This window comes from Phascolarctos cinereus, unplaced genomic scaffold (assembly GCF_003287225.1).
Source record: "Phascolarctos cinereus isolate Bilbo 61053 unplaced genomic scaffold, phaCin_HiC Scaffold_2;HRSCAF=192, whole genome shotgun sequence".
Classification (NCBI taxonomy): domain Eukaryota; kingdom Metazoa; phylum Chordata; class Mammalia; order Diprotodontia; family Phascolarctidae; genus Phascolarctos; species Phascolarctos cinereus.
This window is the reverse complement of record NW_027555625.1, coordinates 205,302,044-205,319,232: the sequence shown is the minus strand read 5'-3', so window position 1 is coordinate 205,319,232 and position 17,189 is coordinate 205,302,044. Positions and strand designations below refer to the sequence as shown.

Genomic DNA, 17,189 nt, shown 5'->3' with positions numbered 1-17,189 from the left:
GAGAGAAAGGCAGACAGAGACAGAGACAAAGATAGAGAAACAGAGAGTCAGATTTAGAGTCAAATTCAAAGTTCCTGACCTCACCTACAGTGAAATTCCCCAAAGTCTCTGGAGAGACAAGTGGGGTATCAGAGACATGTCAAGGCACTGGCTCCTTCACGTGTCTGATGCTTCATAAAGTCTTTTTTTTTTTCTCTGTCCAGGCATCTCTTCCTGAAAAGAGACTGGAATCATTGTGTGTCCTGTCTTAGAGCCAGCAGCAATTATAAGGGCTCTCTTCTTCTAAGCACGCATCAGTTCCTCCCTCAGATAGACATACAATGTTAAGTAATTTTTCTCTCCAGCAATGAGTCCAATTCAAATGCACCAAGTTTGAATCCTGTGTTACAAAAAACCTAAAGGTTATAGGATAATTAAAAACTTTATCATGAATTAAGCTATCTACCTTCTGTGCCTCTGGCTTTCAGATATGGCTACTGAGTAGAAGTTCCCATGAGAATATGCATTTCCAGTATATAAACTTGACCTTCTATTGGTCTGGTTTGGCTAAACTGGACAAAATGAGGTTCCTTTTGTAATAACAGGAAAACAGGCCAGTAGAAGAAAAGTGAAGTTACTTAGCAGCTCTGTAGAGGAAACTATGCTGGAACTCCCAGAACAAGATATGCAGCTCTTGTTCCAATCAGCAAACTGCCTATCTCTGACATCAGCTTTAAAAAGCAAGTTGGCTTCAAAGTGGCTTATTAGAGAGAAAATTATTCCCTCTTTTGCAACTCTTTCCATCTGAGTTCATCTGCAAGTCTGAAAGTCCAAGCAGGTGCCAGAGTCATTCCTGCAACTGGCACCAAATTGCATTGAGAAAGTACAATTAGCACTTGGTTAATGTGTCTGGGAATGGGATAATCTACACATTACACAAAGGCAGCTCTAGGACCTACTACACTTTGCCTTAATGTGCCAGCTGACAAGATAAGCGGATGATTACACTGACAGTTCCATAGGCATATTTAGCAGTGCCAAAAAGTAGGAAAGCTGCTGGTACACATTCGATAGTGGTAAATGTAGAAACTAACCATTATCTGGTGTGATAGAGGAAATGAGTGAAGAGTGTGCCATTTGGCATGCCAATGTTGTGGAGCAGAATTGCAGGAAGAACAGTAGAAGCTAGAAGGGACAGGGCAATGGTACTTCTAGGGTTTTGCTTTGAATCTCCTTCCCTATAATTTCATCACATTGAGTGTAGTTGGTTCAGGAGTGTCTGAATTGGTTGAGATTTATATGTCCCCACAGTGTCCCCACATAGTATATATTGGTATAGATAAGCAAACAATTATGATGCTGAGATAACATATGCATCTATGTGCTATTTGTTTGAATTAGCTGAGATGTTCCTGGATCCTTTCCCAAGAGAAAGATGCTTGAAGGATATAAAAAAAAAAAACCCTTATATTATCAGCTGTTTCTTGCTGAGAAGAGGAGGAAAAATTATACCTATTCTATTCTTCCAGAGTATTCTGCATTGGTCCAAGACATCTTATTTTAACCAAATCTTCCCTTGTAGAACAGAAGAAGAGTGCCAATAGATAGAAACAGCAAAAAAGATTAATTTAGCTTTGATGTCAAGCACTTCTTAACAACAAGAGTTGATCCAAAAGGGCTCTAAAGGGGGTGCCTCAGTAACTACTGGACTCCCCTTCCTTGGAGCTCCTCAGTCTGGTGCTGAAAGAACATTTGTTGGGCATGTTAAAATAGATATCCCTTTTGGTTATAGATTGGAATAGATAACTGCTAAGGTCACATATAACAATAAAATTATGATTATGTGAATCACACACATTCAGTGTTGGTAGGGAAACCAATGATGAGCTAGTGTGACTGATCCCTGAAAAAAGCATATTTTCTACAACATACTTGATGAGTGATCATCTGAACTTTGTTCGAAGACCTGAAATAATGGGGTTTAGATTTGGGAAAAAGGAAGCCTTCAAAGACGAAGTAATATGGCTGAAGTTACAAAGGTAGTTTAGTGACCCTTGCTTTCCAGGGCAAGAGTTATAGTTTGATACTTCTCTTAAAAAATATCACTAGGCAATGCTGCCCTATGAGGAGGGAGATGGAAGGAATAGGAAGGAAGGCTTAACAGGAAGCTGAACCATTTTTCTTTGCTTCTCCAGGACTCCTAAATGAAAAGGTCAAGATCCCATATTCTTTCCTCCCCATTTTTATGATTTTGGTCCTAATTCTGTGCAGTGACTTTGACTCAAAGAGAAAAAAATTTTTAAAAAGCAACTAGACTTTACCAAGGTTATGTCTGTGGTGAGCCATTCCTTCAAGTTTCAAACACGGGCAGCTCTGTGATGAGCCATTCCATTTTCAGTAGCCATCCCATTAAATGACCTCAAACTACAGCCTGGAATGTTCACTAGTATCAGGGTAAGGTAACTCAGTGCCAAGATTAGAGAACTAGGAAGAGGACTGGGCATGACCCATGAGGTATGAGGACTGTGGCCTACTGGGTGACTATGTCCATGACAACATCCTCTCTCTTCTGTCTTTCTTCTCTCTCTCTCTCTCTGTCTGTCTATTTCTCTGTATCTCTGTCTGTCTCTGTCTGTCTCTCTCTCTCATCAGATAAATGTTGGTTATGCTGTTGGTTATGTCTGGCCAACAATCCACACCATTGTGCTATGGTTTAGAAGGGTTAAAGTGTTTATAAGTGGTGGTGGCATCCACACTTATTAAATCACAAATGCTTGAAGTAACGACTCAATATTCTGCTATGAATTACTTTGCCATTTCTCCTACCAGCAAAAATATTCCCTGTAAGCATAATTATGCTAGAGAAATAGAAGACATCATACCCTCAGCAGTTTTTCACATCATTCATATCAGACTGTATGGTTTTTTTTATTTCTTTGGGTTCTTTTTGCAAATTCAGTGAATTAATTGCCGAGTACCCAATGGGGATCCAGCAAGAATTGATTTTTCTCTTTCACTCAAATCCTTCACTTTCTAATTCGATCCTAGTGACTATCCACTGAGACCAAAGTTTGAACTTTGCCAAGGGCTAATTACAACAAAATTGCTGATGTTCCCTATCTTTCCCAGGAGTAACATATTTCAGTTTTCACAATAAATGAATTCCTTCCCCCCCCCATCTCTTTACTCAAACAGCTGTTTGTGGAGACTACTGATGTGACCGGCAAAACCATTGAGGGACCTGTCTCTCTGGATGTCATCGTGATTGATCAGAATGACAACAGGCCCATTTTTAAGGAAGGACCATACATCGGTCATGTCATGGAAGGGTCTCCTACTGGTAGGTCTTTCTGGCTTATCTATTACAGTCATGTTAGAGGAAAATACCTTAAAAGTAACATTAGAAGACTTTTTTTGTGGATTCCTGGAAAATTTTGTGTGGGTGTGTGTGTGTGTTTCTGTGTGCATGTGTACGCCCCCAACTTGTCCTTTGACACGGTGTTGTTATTTATCTACACAACAAAGAGAAAATTAAGCTGAATGGTGGAATTTGAAGAGTTGTTAGGGGACTTTCTCCCAGTTTTCTTTAAGATGCTGTGAAATGTAATTATAGTACCTGGTGATAGACAAACAATAGTTGGCAAAAGTATCCCAGATCGACCTTGTTAGTCTGAAGACTAACGTGTATTTCTGACATGAGAGGGTCTTAGAACACTGAACAGACCATCAAGTCCACAGTCCATTTCACTGAAAGTTGTCTTAATGGGATTGCTTAGGGCTACTTATTTGTTTATTTACTTCTGTCATGGAAATACAGCCTGAAAATCTTTGTCATTAATTAAAGGTCCATTTTTAAATATGCATAGAAATTCACTCCCTAGTTGTCGCAGAGCTTAGAAGAGCCGTTCCTCTGTGGATCATTTCCACTATAGGAAGCTTTAGTATTGGGAGTTCAACTTCTGAATTATATGTGCTAATTATGTTATAAGCAGAAGCCATAATAGCATAATTCTGCCATTGGATGCTTGTGTTAAAAAGAATAATAAGAAGAAGTGTTCATGCACGAGTCATAACTTTGATTTTAGAATATTAAAATATAGCAAGTATTGAAATCATACTATATTATGTATGTCTCACATCATGTTCAAAAAGACAATAGGAAGGATACAAAGAAATTAATTTCAAACAATTGCTCCAATTTATTTGTTGCTTTTAAAAAATATGTATTTATTTTATACATTTTGAGTAGGTGCTTTGGTGGACTCTGCTATTAGAATTAAACATATGCCTCAAAATACTTTCCATTATAATTTTTAAACTTCCAGTTAATAATTTGAAGCTATATTGAAGAGCTCTCTGATTTCTAATAGATCTTGTTTCTCTGTCTGCCTTATTCAAACAACCACTATGTAGAAAAGTAGCTTAATCTTTTTTTTAAAATGGTTAGATTCCACTGGGGTTGAGATAGAAATAGGATGGTGGATATTAAGTATGTTTTCAGTCTTATATTAGTCATCAAGGCATTTCTGTGGTACAGTTATTAGAGAATCTTTCTTCAGATACTTACTAGCTGTGTGAACCTGGGCAAGTCACTGAACTTCTCAGCTTCAAATTCCTCATCTGTTAAATGGAGATAATAAATAATGTTATATTCATAGGGTTGTGAGATTTAAATGAAATAGCATATATAAAGAGTTTGATGAACTTTCAAATACTATGTAAATACTAGTTATAGTAATTAATTAACCAATTAATTTAAGATCATAGATTTAGAGGTGGAAGATACAAGAGTTTGTTTAGTACAACCTTTGATTTTACAGATAACTAGGTAGAGGAAGTGCCCAAAGAAGGAGGAAGGAAACAAGCATTTATTAAGCACCTACTATGTTCCAGAGTGTGGGGCAGCTAGGTGGCACAGTGAATAGAGTGCCATGCCTGAAGTCAAAAAGACTCATCTTAATGAGTGCAAATCTGACCTTAGATACTTACTAGCTGTGTGACCTGGGCAAAAACCACTTGACGCTTTTTGCCTTGGTTTCCTCATCTGTAAAGTGAGCTGGAGAAGGAAATGGCAAACCGCTCCAGTTTGTCTGCAGAGAAAAACCCAAGGAGGGTTACAAAGAGTCAGACACGAATGAAAAGACTAAACAACATGTTCCAGGCACTGTTCTAAAGCACTTTAAATATAGTATTTCAAAGTAATATGCTTATCATCACCAGAAGTGCAATTTGAACCTATGTCCTCTGTCTCCAGAGCCAGCCTTTTCATTTTAACATACTACCTCATTATTAAATGTTTATTATGTACAGTAGTTGGAATTTGCTATGCACTGAAGATATTAATGCAAAACTAAAATAATTTTTGCCCTCAAGAGTCACATATCCATTGGGAAAACAGCATGTCAAAACAAATGATGCTTTTAACTTTTTTTTTCTAACATTACCCTCAACCTGTTGGATAAAATAAGGTAGGGAAACTTTGTGTGAATGTACTAAGGGACTGGAGTTGGATGATAGCAGACAAATGTTTTTCTACTTGTAATAAGTCTAAGTTTCCATGGCTGTGGGGCAAAGTAAACTAGGAAGTAAAATGTAGTTGCAAGGTGGTTATTCTGAACACAGAGATATTAGCTATGTTTTTGGAATCTGGGAGCATACATATGTCTGCATTGGCTATTTATGATAAGAAGGCGTCCAATTTTTCTGCTAGTGCTCACTTCTTTCAATTTTAGGGAAGAATAGATTTCAAATTTAATAGCCTTACATCTGCTATATTTTCCTTCAAAAATGGAACTTTGGGCACATTGAATTTCTGAAAGCATAAAACATTTTTGTTGTTTGTGTTGTTGTTGAGTCTCTAGCAAAATGCAAAGCATTTCAAAATCCTACTTATGATTGATATTATGCCATAAAAATACATTATTTGTGGTCTGCATGAGGCAACTGTGTCTGTACATGCTGTATTCTTTGGCCTGAATCAATGTTTTGTTTCACTTGCTTTCACGGCAAGAATCAAAAATGGTTTAGAAAACACTTTGGATTGAGTAATACAACATTGTATGAGTTTGTCTAAGCTAGTCATATAATGGTTGCAGATTGTCTAGTGTTACCTTATCTGATTTCATCTTAGGGCTCTTTGGTCAATGATAATGTCTTCAAAATCCATCTGGTAGATTAGTAGTGCCATTTATACCCCATCCAACACCCAAGCAATCTAAAGGAATTGTACAACAGTCAAGACTAGAGGACAAACAGATTTTGAGCTCAGACTTTGAGCTAGACATTGGATTTATGTGAAATGCAGGAAAACGTAACATTTTTTTTGCATATGCAAATACTGCTTTATTCCTTGATGGAACGTGTATGTGTGTGCCAAACTATATTCTACTTCAAGTACAACACAAACTTAATGAAGACAGGAAGAGTTAAGATTTTGTTTTTTGTTTTCCTTATAACCTAGTACGATGCTTGGCACATAGTAAATGATTAATGTTTGTTAAGTAACAATGAATTCTGTAGGGACAGCCTCAGTGTCTAGGTTTTCATATTCTAGATCAGCACACAAATTCTGATGTTTTTGAGAATCCTTATATTATTAGTGTTATAGTTGGGTCAGCTAGGTGGTATGATGGACAGAGCACTGGGCAGAGTCAGGAAGACCTGAGTTAATATTAGAAACTGATTAGTTATATGACCCTAGGCAAGTCACTTAATCTCTGTTTGACTCAGTTTCTTAAACTATAAAACAAAGATAATAACAGCACTGACCGCTCTGGGTTGTTGTGAGGATCAAATGAGATACTATTTGTAAAGTGTTTAGCACAATGACTGGTTCATGGTAGGTGCTATACAAATGCTTATTCCCTTCCCCCTTGTAGCTGTAGTTGTGTTACTGACAGTGATAGCAACAACAATGTGAATGACTTTTTTGAACATCACCAAATATTTGCCTTCTTTTCTGGGCCTAACTCAGAAACTGATGAGGTATGGGAATTTAAAGAGATGCCTCTCCTAAAATATCCCCTGCTATCATGTGGTTCTTTAGATAGTTATTATAAACAGCTGGTAGGGAAAGGGCTTGGGGGCCATTCTATCATGAGCTAATCAATAGCACCTAGCAGACTGTGACTTACTAATCGGATATATCTCATGTTTTAGGAAACCCAGGTTGAGCAGACTCTGTTGGCATCTTTAGGCATACTGCTAGTGAGGTCTCCTTTGCTACCCCAATCCTTTCTCCAGAGAGTAGCCTGCTAGTTAGGAAGAGTGGGGCAATGAGGTGTTCAAGGTTTTCAGAGGAAAATCAAGCCCGTAAAACACTCCAAAAGTTCAGATCCCAAAAAGAAAAATATGTTTGCCATTGACAAGTGTATTTGAAGGTTGCTGTCTCAGATCCATTCCCTGTGAAGGTTATACATATTTATCAGCGTTTTCAGACAAGGTAGCTTTTAGAGCCCTGTGTTACTAAACACAAAAGTATTCTTTCATCCTCATTACTTGATAAAGGGACACCAATGAAGAAAAAAATAACTATTTGAACTTTAACAATACTTCAGTGCTCCTCCTCACTTTATCTATCCATTTATTTTCCTCAGATAAATAACCAAAATGTGTGCCACAACATATAGATACTTATATTTTTTCATTTAAAAAAAATTTAATCTGAACTTAAGAAGTAAAACAAGCATTTCCATAACAGAATAGGAAAATATTACATATGTAACTGCAAATCTGTTATGTACAACTTGCTATTCCTTTTAAATATATAATAATGTTATCATGCAACTTTCATTTTTTTTTCCTTTTTTTCTCCCCCCCACCCTAGAGATGGCCACCATTAGACAATATTTGCGTGTATATATATACATATATATATACACACACACATACATATGCACATTTATTTTATATACACACATATATGCACATATACACACACACACACACATATATATATACACACACACAAACATAATAGATATGTAAAATCATTCTATATATACTTCTATTTATCAGTTCTTTCCCTGGATGCAGATAACATCTTCCCCCATAGGTCCTTTGTAGTTAAGTTGGATATTTATAATAGTCAAAATGACTTAATCTCTCGAAGTTGTCCCTAAAATAATATTGCTGTTACTGTATACAACATTCGCTTGGTTTTGCTCATTTCACTCTTCATTATTTCATGCAAGGTTACCAATTTCTTTCCCTACAATCATTGTACTCATCATTTCTTATAGTATAGTAATTACTATTACATCACGATGATATACCACAACTTTACCAAACTAAATTTCTTTTTTTAAGTTAGAGGGAAATGTGTCCCTTAGAAAAGGGATAGTAAAGGTCATGTGACCTAACATTCTTATTTTACAGATGGGAAAACTGAAGGAGGGAACTCATTTGTTCAATGTCATAGGCAGCACAATGGATAGAACATTGGGCTTAGAATCAGGTAGACTGATCTTCCTGAGTTCAAATCAGGCCTCAGACCCTTATTAAATGTGTGACCCTGGGCAAGTCACTTAATCCTGTTTGCCTCAGTTCATCATCTGTAAGGTGAGATGAAGAAGAAAATGACAAATCATTACAATATCTTTGCCACAAAAACCCCAAAATGAGGTCATAAAGTCAGACATGAAATGACTCAAAATAACAATAACATAGGGTCCCCAGAATAAAAGGATCACAGATTTAGAGGTAAAAGGGAGCTTATTAGTGCTCTAGTTGCCCAAAGTCACGTAAGCAAATGAGTTGCAAACTCAGGATTGAAACCAAGGCCCTTTGGCAAGCTTCCTTCCACTGCAATGTTCTGCACCTCAAGCTTGCAGTAGCTACTGTGAGATGTGCAACTAGAACCCAGGTTTCTAACCTCTTTGACAATGCTTGGGCCAGGGGAGCAAAATATCTGATTAGTTCCCAGAAGTGTTTAGGGTCCCAGATGCATGAAGATACCTTGGGCACTTGCAATTCTGACATGGGCCCAAGAGGCATAAATATCAAAAAACTACTCTGTTTTACCCAGGAGACTTCCTGAGGTTCTGCACAATTGGACCTTGGGGGAACCTTTAGATTACATTGAACTGATGCTGCATGAATGACTCCTATGTTCCTATTGCTTTCCATTATCAGTTCTGAGAGCACTGTAGGCACATGCTGGCCCTACCAATCCTCTCTTGTCCTACTGTAATATCCCTAAAGCTTTGTTTTCCCTTGATTGGAGGCAGGTACAGACAAGGAGAGGTAACCAGGCAAGAAGGCCCATGTGTCTTGTCCTGTGATGTGTGTGAGGGGCTGTCAGTCCTGTTACAGAACCCACAGAAAGAAACAGTGTTGCTGATAGATGACAGGGGAATGCAGGGTGATGGGAAGAAGATATATGATCCTGCAAATGCATGCTTAGGAGACAGAGGATATTATCTTCAGCAGTGACATTTCTGTTTGGAAAGAGGGTAGGCCCCATGGGGGAAATATTCTTATTCCCTTGAGCTGTGTAGAGGATGTGATATGCTGAAGACTGCATAGCAAGTCAGCTGCAGACCTGGAATTGAATTCTAATTTCCTGCCTCTATTTCAGCTCTCTGCCTATCCTTATTATTATAAGATTAATCAGCACTTACATATTAGGCATTAGACAAGTCCATTCTGATCATCTGCTATGGAGGTAAAAGTCTCATTGGTTGGGTGATAGACATGTATCCTGAAGGACAGCTTTCTGAATGGAAGCCATTGTTTTCTAAAGCACATCTACAAAGGACTGACACTGAATTGGCCACACTGTCTGTCCCAGAAGGGATGATGGTTACCAGTTTTCTGATACCCATCCAGCCTTCAAACCCAAGCCTCCTCAGGCTTCTCTTTCAAGGAGATTTAACTTTCCTTCTCTGTCTCTTCTTGGTCAGTCAATAAATATTTGTTGAGCACCTACTCTGTGCCAGGCACTGGGTTAAATGCTGAGGGTACAAAAAGAGGTAAAAGACAGTTCCTGCCTTCAAGGAACCCTCAATCTAATGAGGGAGACAAGTAACCAAACGTATACAAACAAGCTGTATGAAGGATAAATAGGAAATAATTGGGAGGGGAGGCACTAGAATTAACAGGGATTGGGAAAGTTTCCTGTCAAAGACAGCATTTTAATTGGGACTTATAGGCAAAGCAGAGTATAATTGATAGAATGACAGGATTTGAGAGTTCAAAGAAACCATCTGGCCCAACCCAGACCAGGAAGAAATCTCTACTAAAATATATCTGACAAAGAATCATTCATCCTCTGTCAGCTCTACCAACTCCATGGAGGGGGAATTCCCCACTTCTCAACTAGGCCAATTCCCCCTTGAGATTGCTCTAATTGTTAGGAAGTGTTTTCCCCCATCACATCAAGACTAAACATATCTCTTTGAACCTTCTACTCATAGATTCTGGTTGTGCCCTGGGGGTGGAGGAGGGGCAAAACAGATGAAGTCTCATCCATCTGCCTCATGCAATCACTCCAAGTATTTGGGGACACCTTTCATGTCATCCCCAAGTCTTCTCTTCTCCAGGTTAAAATTCAAGGCCCTTCACCATCCTGTTGCCTTCCCCTGGATGAGTTTGCTGATTGATTATATCTCTATTTCATGCCTAGATAGAGCTGTTGTACTGGTTGTTTTCTGAAACTGCTAGGGTTCAGTACTTAGAATGTGGTGATATTTCTTAGCTTATTCCTGGAAACTTATTTGACAGGGTAATGTGACTTTATGTGTCACTGTATTCCTCAGTAATACTACAGCATTGTTCCTTGATAGCCACAGTATTGTTTCTGTCTCTTCCTACATTCTTCTCCCACACCTGTCATCAATCCAGTTTCTCTGTGTATTCCTTGCTTATAGGAATTTTCAGCAGCAGTTACTATATCTTAAATGACCACAACTCATTCTTTTCTCTTATACGACAGGGTTTATTCTTCAACCTACACTAGGAGTCTCATGAGATACAGATTTTTCAGATAAACAAATGCTCCTAGGTGCCACATAGTTCTGTTTGGTTCCTCATTTGACATCACTGTTGACTTATCTGAGGAGTATTTCACAGGTCCAATTTTTCCACTCAGTGATTGTTGAGGTGGAGGAAACAGGTGAACTTGATATGGAGTGTATATTGACTGCAAGAGGAATAACCCAGTTTTTGCATTCTGGAAGCCATTGTGCATGGAAGCCAACATGAAAATGCCTATGGGACTTCTAAAAAAATCCCAAATATGGGACTGCAAAATTGTGGGTCTCTTTCTTAAAGCATGTCAATCAATACCTTCAAGATGCTCCTGGTGGAGCAGTAGAGAAAAGCTATGCACATAATAATAGCATGATGTGATAGGTACAAGATAGGGTCACTCATTCATTAAGAAAGTAAAAGGAAAGAAAAGCAATAAGTACCTACTACATATCAGGCACTGTGTTAAGCACTTTTTTTTTCTAAACAATATCCCATTGTATAATATTTTCACAATTAAATAATATATTCACAGAAACTATGAAAGGTAGGTGGTATTATTAATCCCATTATACAGTTGAGGAAATCGAGGCAAATAGAAGTTGCTACTTACCAGTCACGTAGTAAAGTTACTGAAGCAGCATTTGAACCCAGGTCCTCCTTGCTCCAGACCCAGAATTCTGTCCACTGTAGCACCAGCTTCATGATTTCCCAATAAACAAGACTTCTGACTGATTAATTTAATGAAATGTTCTTATCTAGCAAAGGTAACTCACTTTAAATGACTGGGATATTCAGTGGAACCTCCCTTTTATACTAGGATCATAGTACAATACCTGACATACAGTGTCCACTTAATTTTTTTTTTTGTATATTCTTCATAGACCTAGATTTTTAAGGGACCTCAGAGGCTATTTAATCAGCTCCTTCATTATAATTATTTTTATCATTAGGTTTTTCTTAACTTAACTAGCTTTGTGACCCTGAACAAGTCACTTATCTCTATCTCAGTTTATTCATCTGTAAAATGAACTAGAGAAAGAAATGGCAAAGCACTCCAGTATCTCTGCAGAGAAAAGCCCAAGAAGGGTCACAAAAAGTCAGACACAAATGAAAAAAGGACTGAAAAACAATAACATACCTTAGCATATGGTCTTTATGAATAGCTATGGTCAATAAGTTGATTCTTTCACCAACTTCTTAATGAGTCTCTCCACAATTGCTGAAGGTGATTTTGAATAGTAGGTATGTATTTTATTACTAAGCCAATACCTGAAAAACTTCCACTTGATCTTCAAGGAAACAGGGTTAACTCTCATGCCTTACTAAGACATCTGAGTCTAAATTTAGTATAGGAAAATCCATATTTACATATAATATTTTTTAAATATTTCTCTTAATTCTTTAAAAAATTCTCCCTCAGAAAAAAATCTCATTAATATATTCAGCTCCTATGCATGCTTAAAACACGATTTACAGAAACTTAATTTATACTTAATTTTTTTATAGAACAGTGAGGAATTATCTTTTTCATCAGTAAAATGGCATAAGCAATGCACGTATCTGTCAAAGTTATTGTGAAGAATGCAATTCACAGGGTGGTAAGAATAATGCAAATGAATTGACTAGAGATATACACATCAAAACAACTCTGAGGTACGACATCACACCTATCAGATTGGCCAACATGACAAAACAGGAAAATGATAAATGCTGGAGAAGAGGTGGGAATGCATTGTTGGTGGAGTTGTGAAATGATCCAACCGTTTTGGAGAACAATTTGGAGCTATGCCCAAAGGGCTATAAAAATGTGCATACCCTTTGACCCAGCAATAGCACTTCTAGGGCTATATCCCAAAGAGATCATACAAATGGGAAAAGGACCCACATGTACACAAATATTCATAGCAGCTCTTTTTGTGGTGGCAAAGAATTGGAAATTGAGAGGATGCCCATCAATTGGGGAAATGGCTGAGCAAGTTGTGGCATATGAATGTAATACTACTGTGCTATAGGAAATGATGAACAGGCTGACTTCAGAAAAACCTGGAAAGACTTGTATAGTCTAATGCTGAGTGAAGTGAGCAGAACCAAGAGAACTTTGTACACAATAACAGCTATGTTGTGCAATGACTAATATTGATAAACTTAACCCTTCTCAGCAATACAAGGATCTAAGACATCCCCAGAGATCTCATGATGGAAAATGCTATCCGCATCCAAAGAAAGAACTATGAAAGTTGAATCGCTATCATTTATTTTTTCTCTTCTATTGAGTTTTGTTTCCTCTTTCTAATGGTTCCTCCTATTTATTTTAATTTTTACTTACAACTTCACTAATGTGAAAATATGTTTAATAGGAATGTAAATGTATAGCCTATATGAGATTGTGTGCTGTCTTGGGGAGGGTAGTGGGGAGGAAGGGGGAGAAAAATTTTAAACTCAAAAGCATATGGAAGTGATTGTTGATAAATCAAAATAAATTAATAAAATTAAAAAAAAGAATAATGCAAATGGGAACAAAGAGTATCAATCCTAAATACTCAGTTCCTTTAAAGTAACAGCAATTGTTCATTTGTCTTTTGCATGCTATAATACCTAGCAATGGGGCCCTCTATGAGTTAAGTATTTACAACATGTTTAATAATTGAAATAAATGCATATGGTCCCTCTGGTGAGGTGTACCTGTATAGAATTCTATTGCCATATGCATTTGAATAAGCTAGAAATTGGAGTTTCTAGAAACACGGATAAATATTCTATGGCACTATTTCCGTAGCTCATCTTCCTTCTTAAATGAAAGGTTATTTTAAAAATCACCCTTCTGAGGATTTTATTTAAGTTGCTCCAAACAAATGCCTATGTGACTGACACTCAAGCATTCTTAGACTCTTGAAGCAGTACGTTACCCTTCATGATTGGATAGTGGGACTTCTGAGTCGAGAACACTTACAGAAACCTTGAAATGATATAACACTCTTATTTTCAGGAGTAGAATAACCTGCAATTTAACCTAGTAAATACTCAACAGAAGGTTCTCTATTCATGGTCCAATTCAAACCATTTGTCACATCTTGATGAGATGATGGTTATGCTTCAGATGTTGGCTGTCTTTTCTGAATGAGCTTTCTCTAATTGAAAGGAATATTTCATCATCATAATATGGTAAACAGAGTGAATCACAGCATTTCAGTTATTAACCTAACTTTTGAGAATGGGGTGGGCAATGGGCTTGGAGTAAGGGGAGTCCTAGGTTTGAATTCTGCCTCCTTTGCTCTCTAACTGTGTAAACATCGGCAAGTGATTGAGTCACAGGACCTCGGAGTTGGTAGGGCCCTCAGCTGCTATTTACTCTATCCGATGTCTAAAGAAGAAACCACTCTGCAACACTCTTAACAAGTGGTCATCTGGCCTCTGTTTGAGGACTTTTCGAAAGGGAAAAGCTACTATTTCATAAAGAAGCCCATTTGACTTTCTCACATTACTAATTATTAAGATATTTTTCCTGACCTCAAATCTGAATTGACCTCTTAAATTTCAAGTAGGTGGCACAGTGAGTGAGAGCATTGAGTCTGTAATCAAGAAGACCTGACTTCGAATCCAAACTCAGATACTAGCTGGGTGACTGGTGACACTACCTGAGCCAGCCATTTAACCTCTGCTTAGTTTCATCAAATGCAAAATATAAGAATCATATCACCTGTCTCGCAGGGTTGTTGTGAGGATCAAATGAAATAATACTTGTAAAATGCTTATAACAAAGCCAGGCACAAAGTAGGTGTTTTTGTTTGGTTTTTTTTTTTTCTTTTTTTGCTTTTTAGGCAATTGGGGTTAAATGACTTGCCCAGGATCACACAGCTAGTAAGTGCGTCAAGTGTTTGGTCTGAGGCCCTATTTGAACTCAGGTCCTCCTGACTTCAGGGCCAGTGCTCTATCCACTGTACCACCTAGCTGCCCCTAAAGTAGGTGCTTATTAAATTATTGTTCTCTTCCCTACTGCCCCAGTGTTGTACAACTTGCTAGTAATTAATAATAATAATGAACATTTACATAATCTTTTTGTAGCATTATATAACATTTATATAGCCGGTGGAGTGTTTTGCATGAAGAGTGAGTAGGCCAGTGTTACTTGATCAAAAAGTATGAGGTAGGGGTAGAGTTCAAGGTATAAAAAGACTGGAAAGGTAGAAAGGGTAAAAGTTATGGAAGGCTTTAAAACCAAGGTGAACATTTTATGTTTGAGGCAATTGGGAGCCCCTAGATTTGATTAAGGGGGGTGGCAGGTAGAGTGTGTGCGATAGTCAGAGTTGTGCTTTTGGAAGATCAGTTTGACATTTTAGTGAAGGATAGACTAGAGTAGGGAGAGGCTTGAGTCAGGAAGGCCAGCCATAGTCTGATGACATAGTCTAGATGTGAGGTGGGGCAACTAGGTGGCTCTGTGGGTAGAACACCGGCCCTATACTCAGGAGAAACTGAGTTCAAATCCGGCCTCAGACATGTAGCACTTACTAGCTGTGTGACCCTGGGCAAGTCACTTAACCACATTGACTAAACAAAAAATTTTTTAAAAAAGAATATAGAGCATGTGACTTTATTCAAGATCAGACCCAGAACAGAGTTCTAAGTTAAGCAGATTAACTCATGCAAGGTGAAAGAAAGTCATAGAAACAAAGGAGTTTTCTAACATCCAAGAGATCAGTTCGACCTCGTAAATGGTCTAAGATTTTACTGATGTTCAATCATTTTAGTCATGTTCTATTCTTTGTGACTCCATTTGGGCTTTTCTTGGTAAAGACACCAGAGTGGCTTGCCATTTCCTTCTCCAGCTCATTTTCCAGGTGAGGAACCAAGATCACACAGCTAATAAGGGTCTGAGGCTGGATTTGAACTCAGAAAGATGAGTCTTCTTGACTTCAGGCTTAGCACTCTATCCACTGCACTATGTAACTACAGAAGAGACTGTTTTATTCAAAAAACAAAACAGAATTGAGATAGGGGACACAATATGGCAAGATTTGAAACATGAGGAAATATAGGAATATGAAGAAAGAAACCTAGTAAAGAACATTAGAATAAGGATCAATGGAAGGAGAAACAGAAATGATATTGTTGTGAGAATATATTGTAGATCACCTAGAAAGCATGAGGAAATGAGAAATTCGGGAAATAGATCACATACCTCATATAGAGGCATGATATAGTCCCTGTGACAGACTTCAATTATCCAGGCATCTGCTTGTACTCTCTTCCTCTGATAAAAGCAAATTCTTGGCTTGCTTTAATGATCATTTAATTCTTCAACAGTTGAAGAAACCGGGGGTGGGGGAGAGGGGAGGGCTGCTGTTCTAGACATAATTTGGACTCATAAGGTAAATATTAAACAAAGTATAAATAATGGAAATTTGGAATGATAATCATACCACCTCAGTGCTCATTATAAAGATAGGGAAGGGAAAAATGAGGCATTGTTTGATGTGGACTATATAATTTTAGAGAGGTTCAAGGGGGGAAAATAGATAGGACCACATGGTGTAATATTCTACAGATGAAGTTGGTCAAAGGAAATTCTCAAGAATGAAACTTACACTCAAGGACAAATAATTTATGCTTAATTCATTTATAAAACACATTCTATATGCAGTTAGAGCATCAAATTGTTAAAGCAAAGATCAAAATCAATAACAAATAAGAATAAAAATAAATCAGGATAGGATTATTATCATCAAGTTAAATTTAATATACATTTAAAAACAAGCTGTATGCAATACAGATTCACAGCTACAAACACAATGCTCTTTTATTTCCTTTGTAAATTGAAATGTTCATATTTGTTGTATTTATAATCAAAAAGAAAATTAAAAAAATAAAAAAGGAAAGAAAGAAGGAAGTAGAATGTACAATTGTGGCAACTTATTTCAACCAGCTGTGAAGGTAACAAATAGAAAATGGACAAAGTAACAAGTATTGGCTGCATAAGTTGTCACATTGCAGCAGAATGTGTTAATGGATTTAGAATTTTGGAACAGGAGTCCTAATGCACACTCTGCTTAAGTGAATTTAACCTCTCTCTCTCATTTGAAAGATGAAAGGGTTAGTCTAGTTGACCTGCAGGGTGCCTTCATGTATGTCTATGACTCTAAAATTACTAATAGTAGCAGTAGTAGTAGTAGCAGTAGGAAGAGGAAGAGGAGGAGGAGGAGAGTATTGATAGCTAACATTTATGTAGTGCTTACTATCTACCA

General features: G+C 37.5%; 1 protein-coding gene across 1 annotated transcript in view; it reads left to right on the top strand.

The window, feature by feature from the left end:
• CDH13 (cadherin 13) overlaps positions 1-17,189 on the top strand; it is a 1,264,852-nt gene that overhangs the window by 751,529 nt on the left and 496,134 nt on the right. Inside the window, exon 6 of the mRNA XM_020992657.2 lies at positions 3,175-3,319. Within this exon, the coding sequence (XP_020848316.1) occupies positions 3,175-3,319 (145 nt within the window). The remainder of the gene's footprint in view (positions 1-3,174; positions 3,320-17,189) is intronic.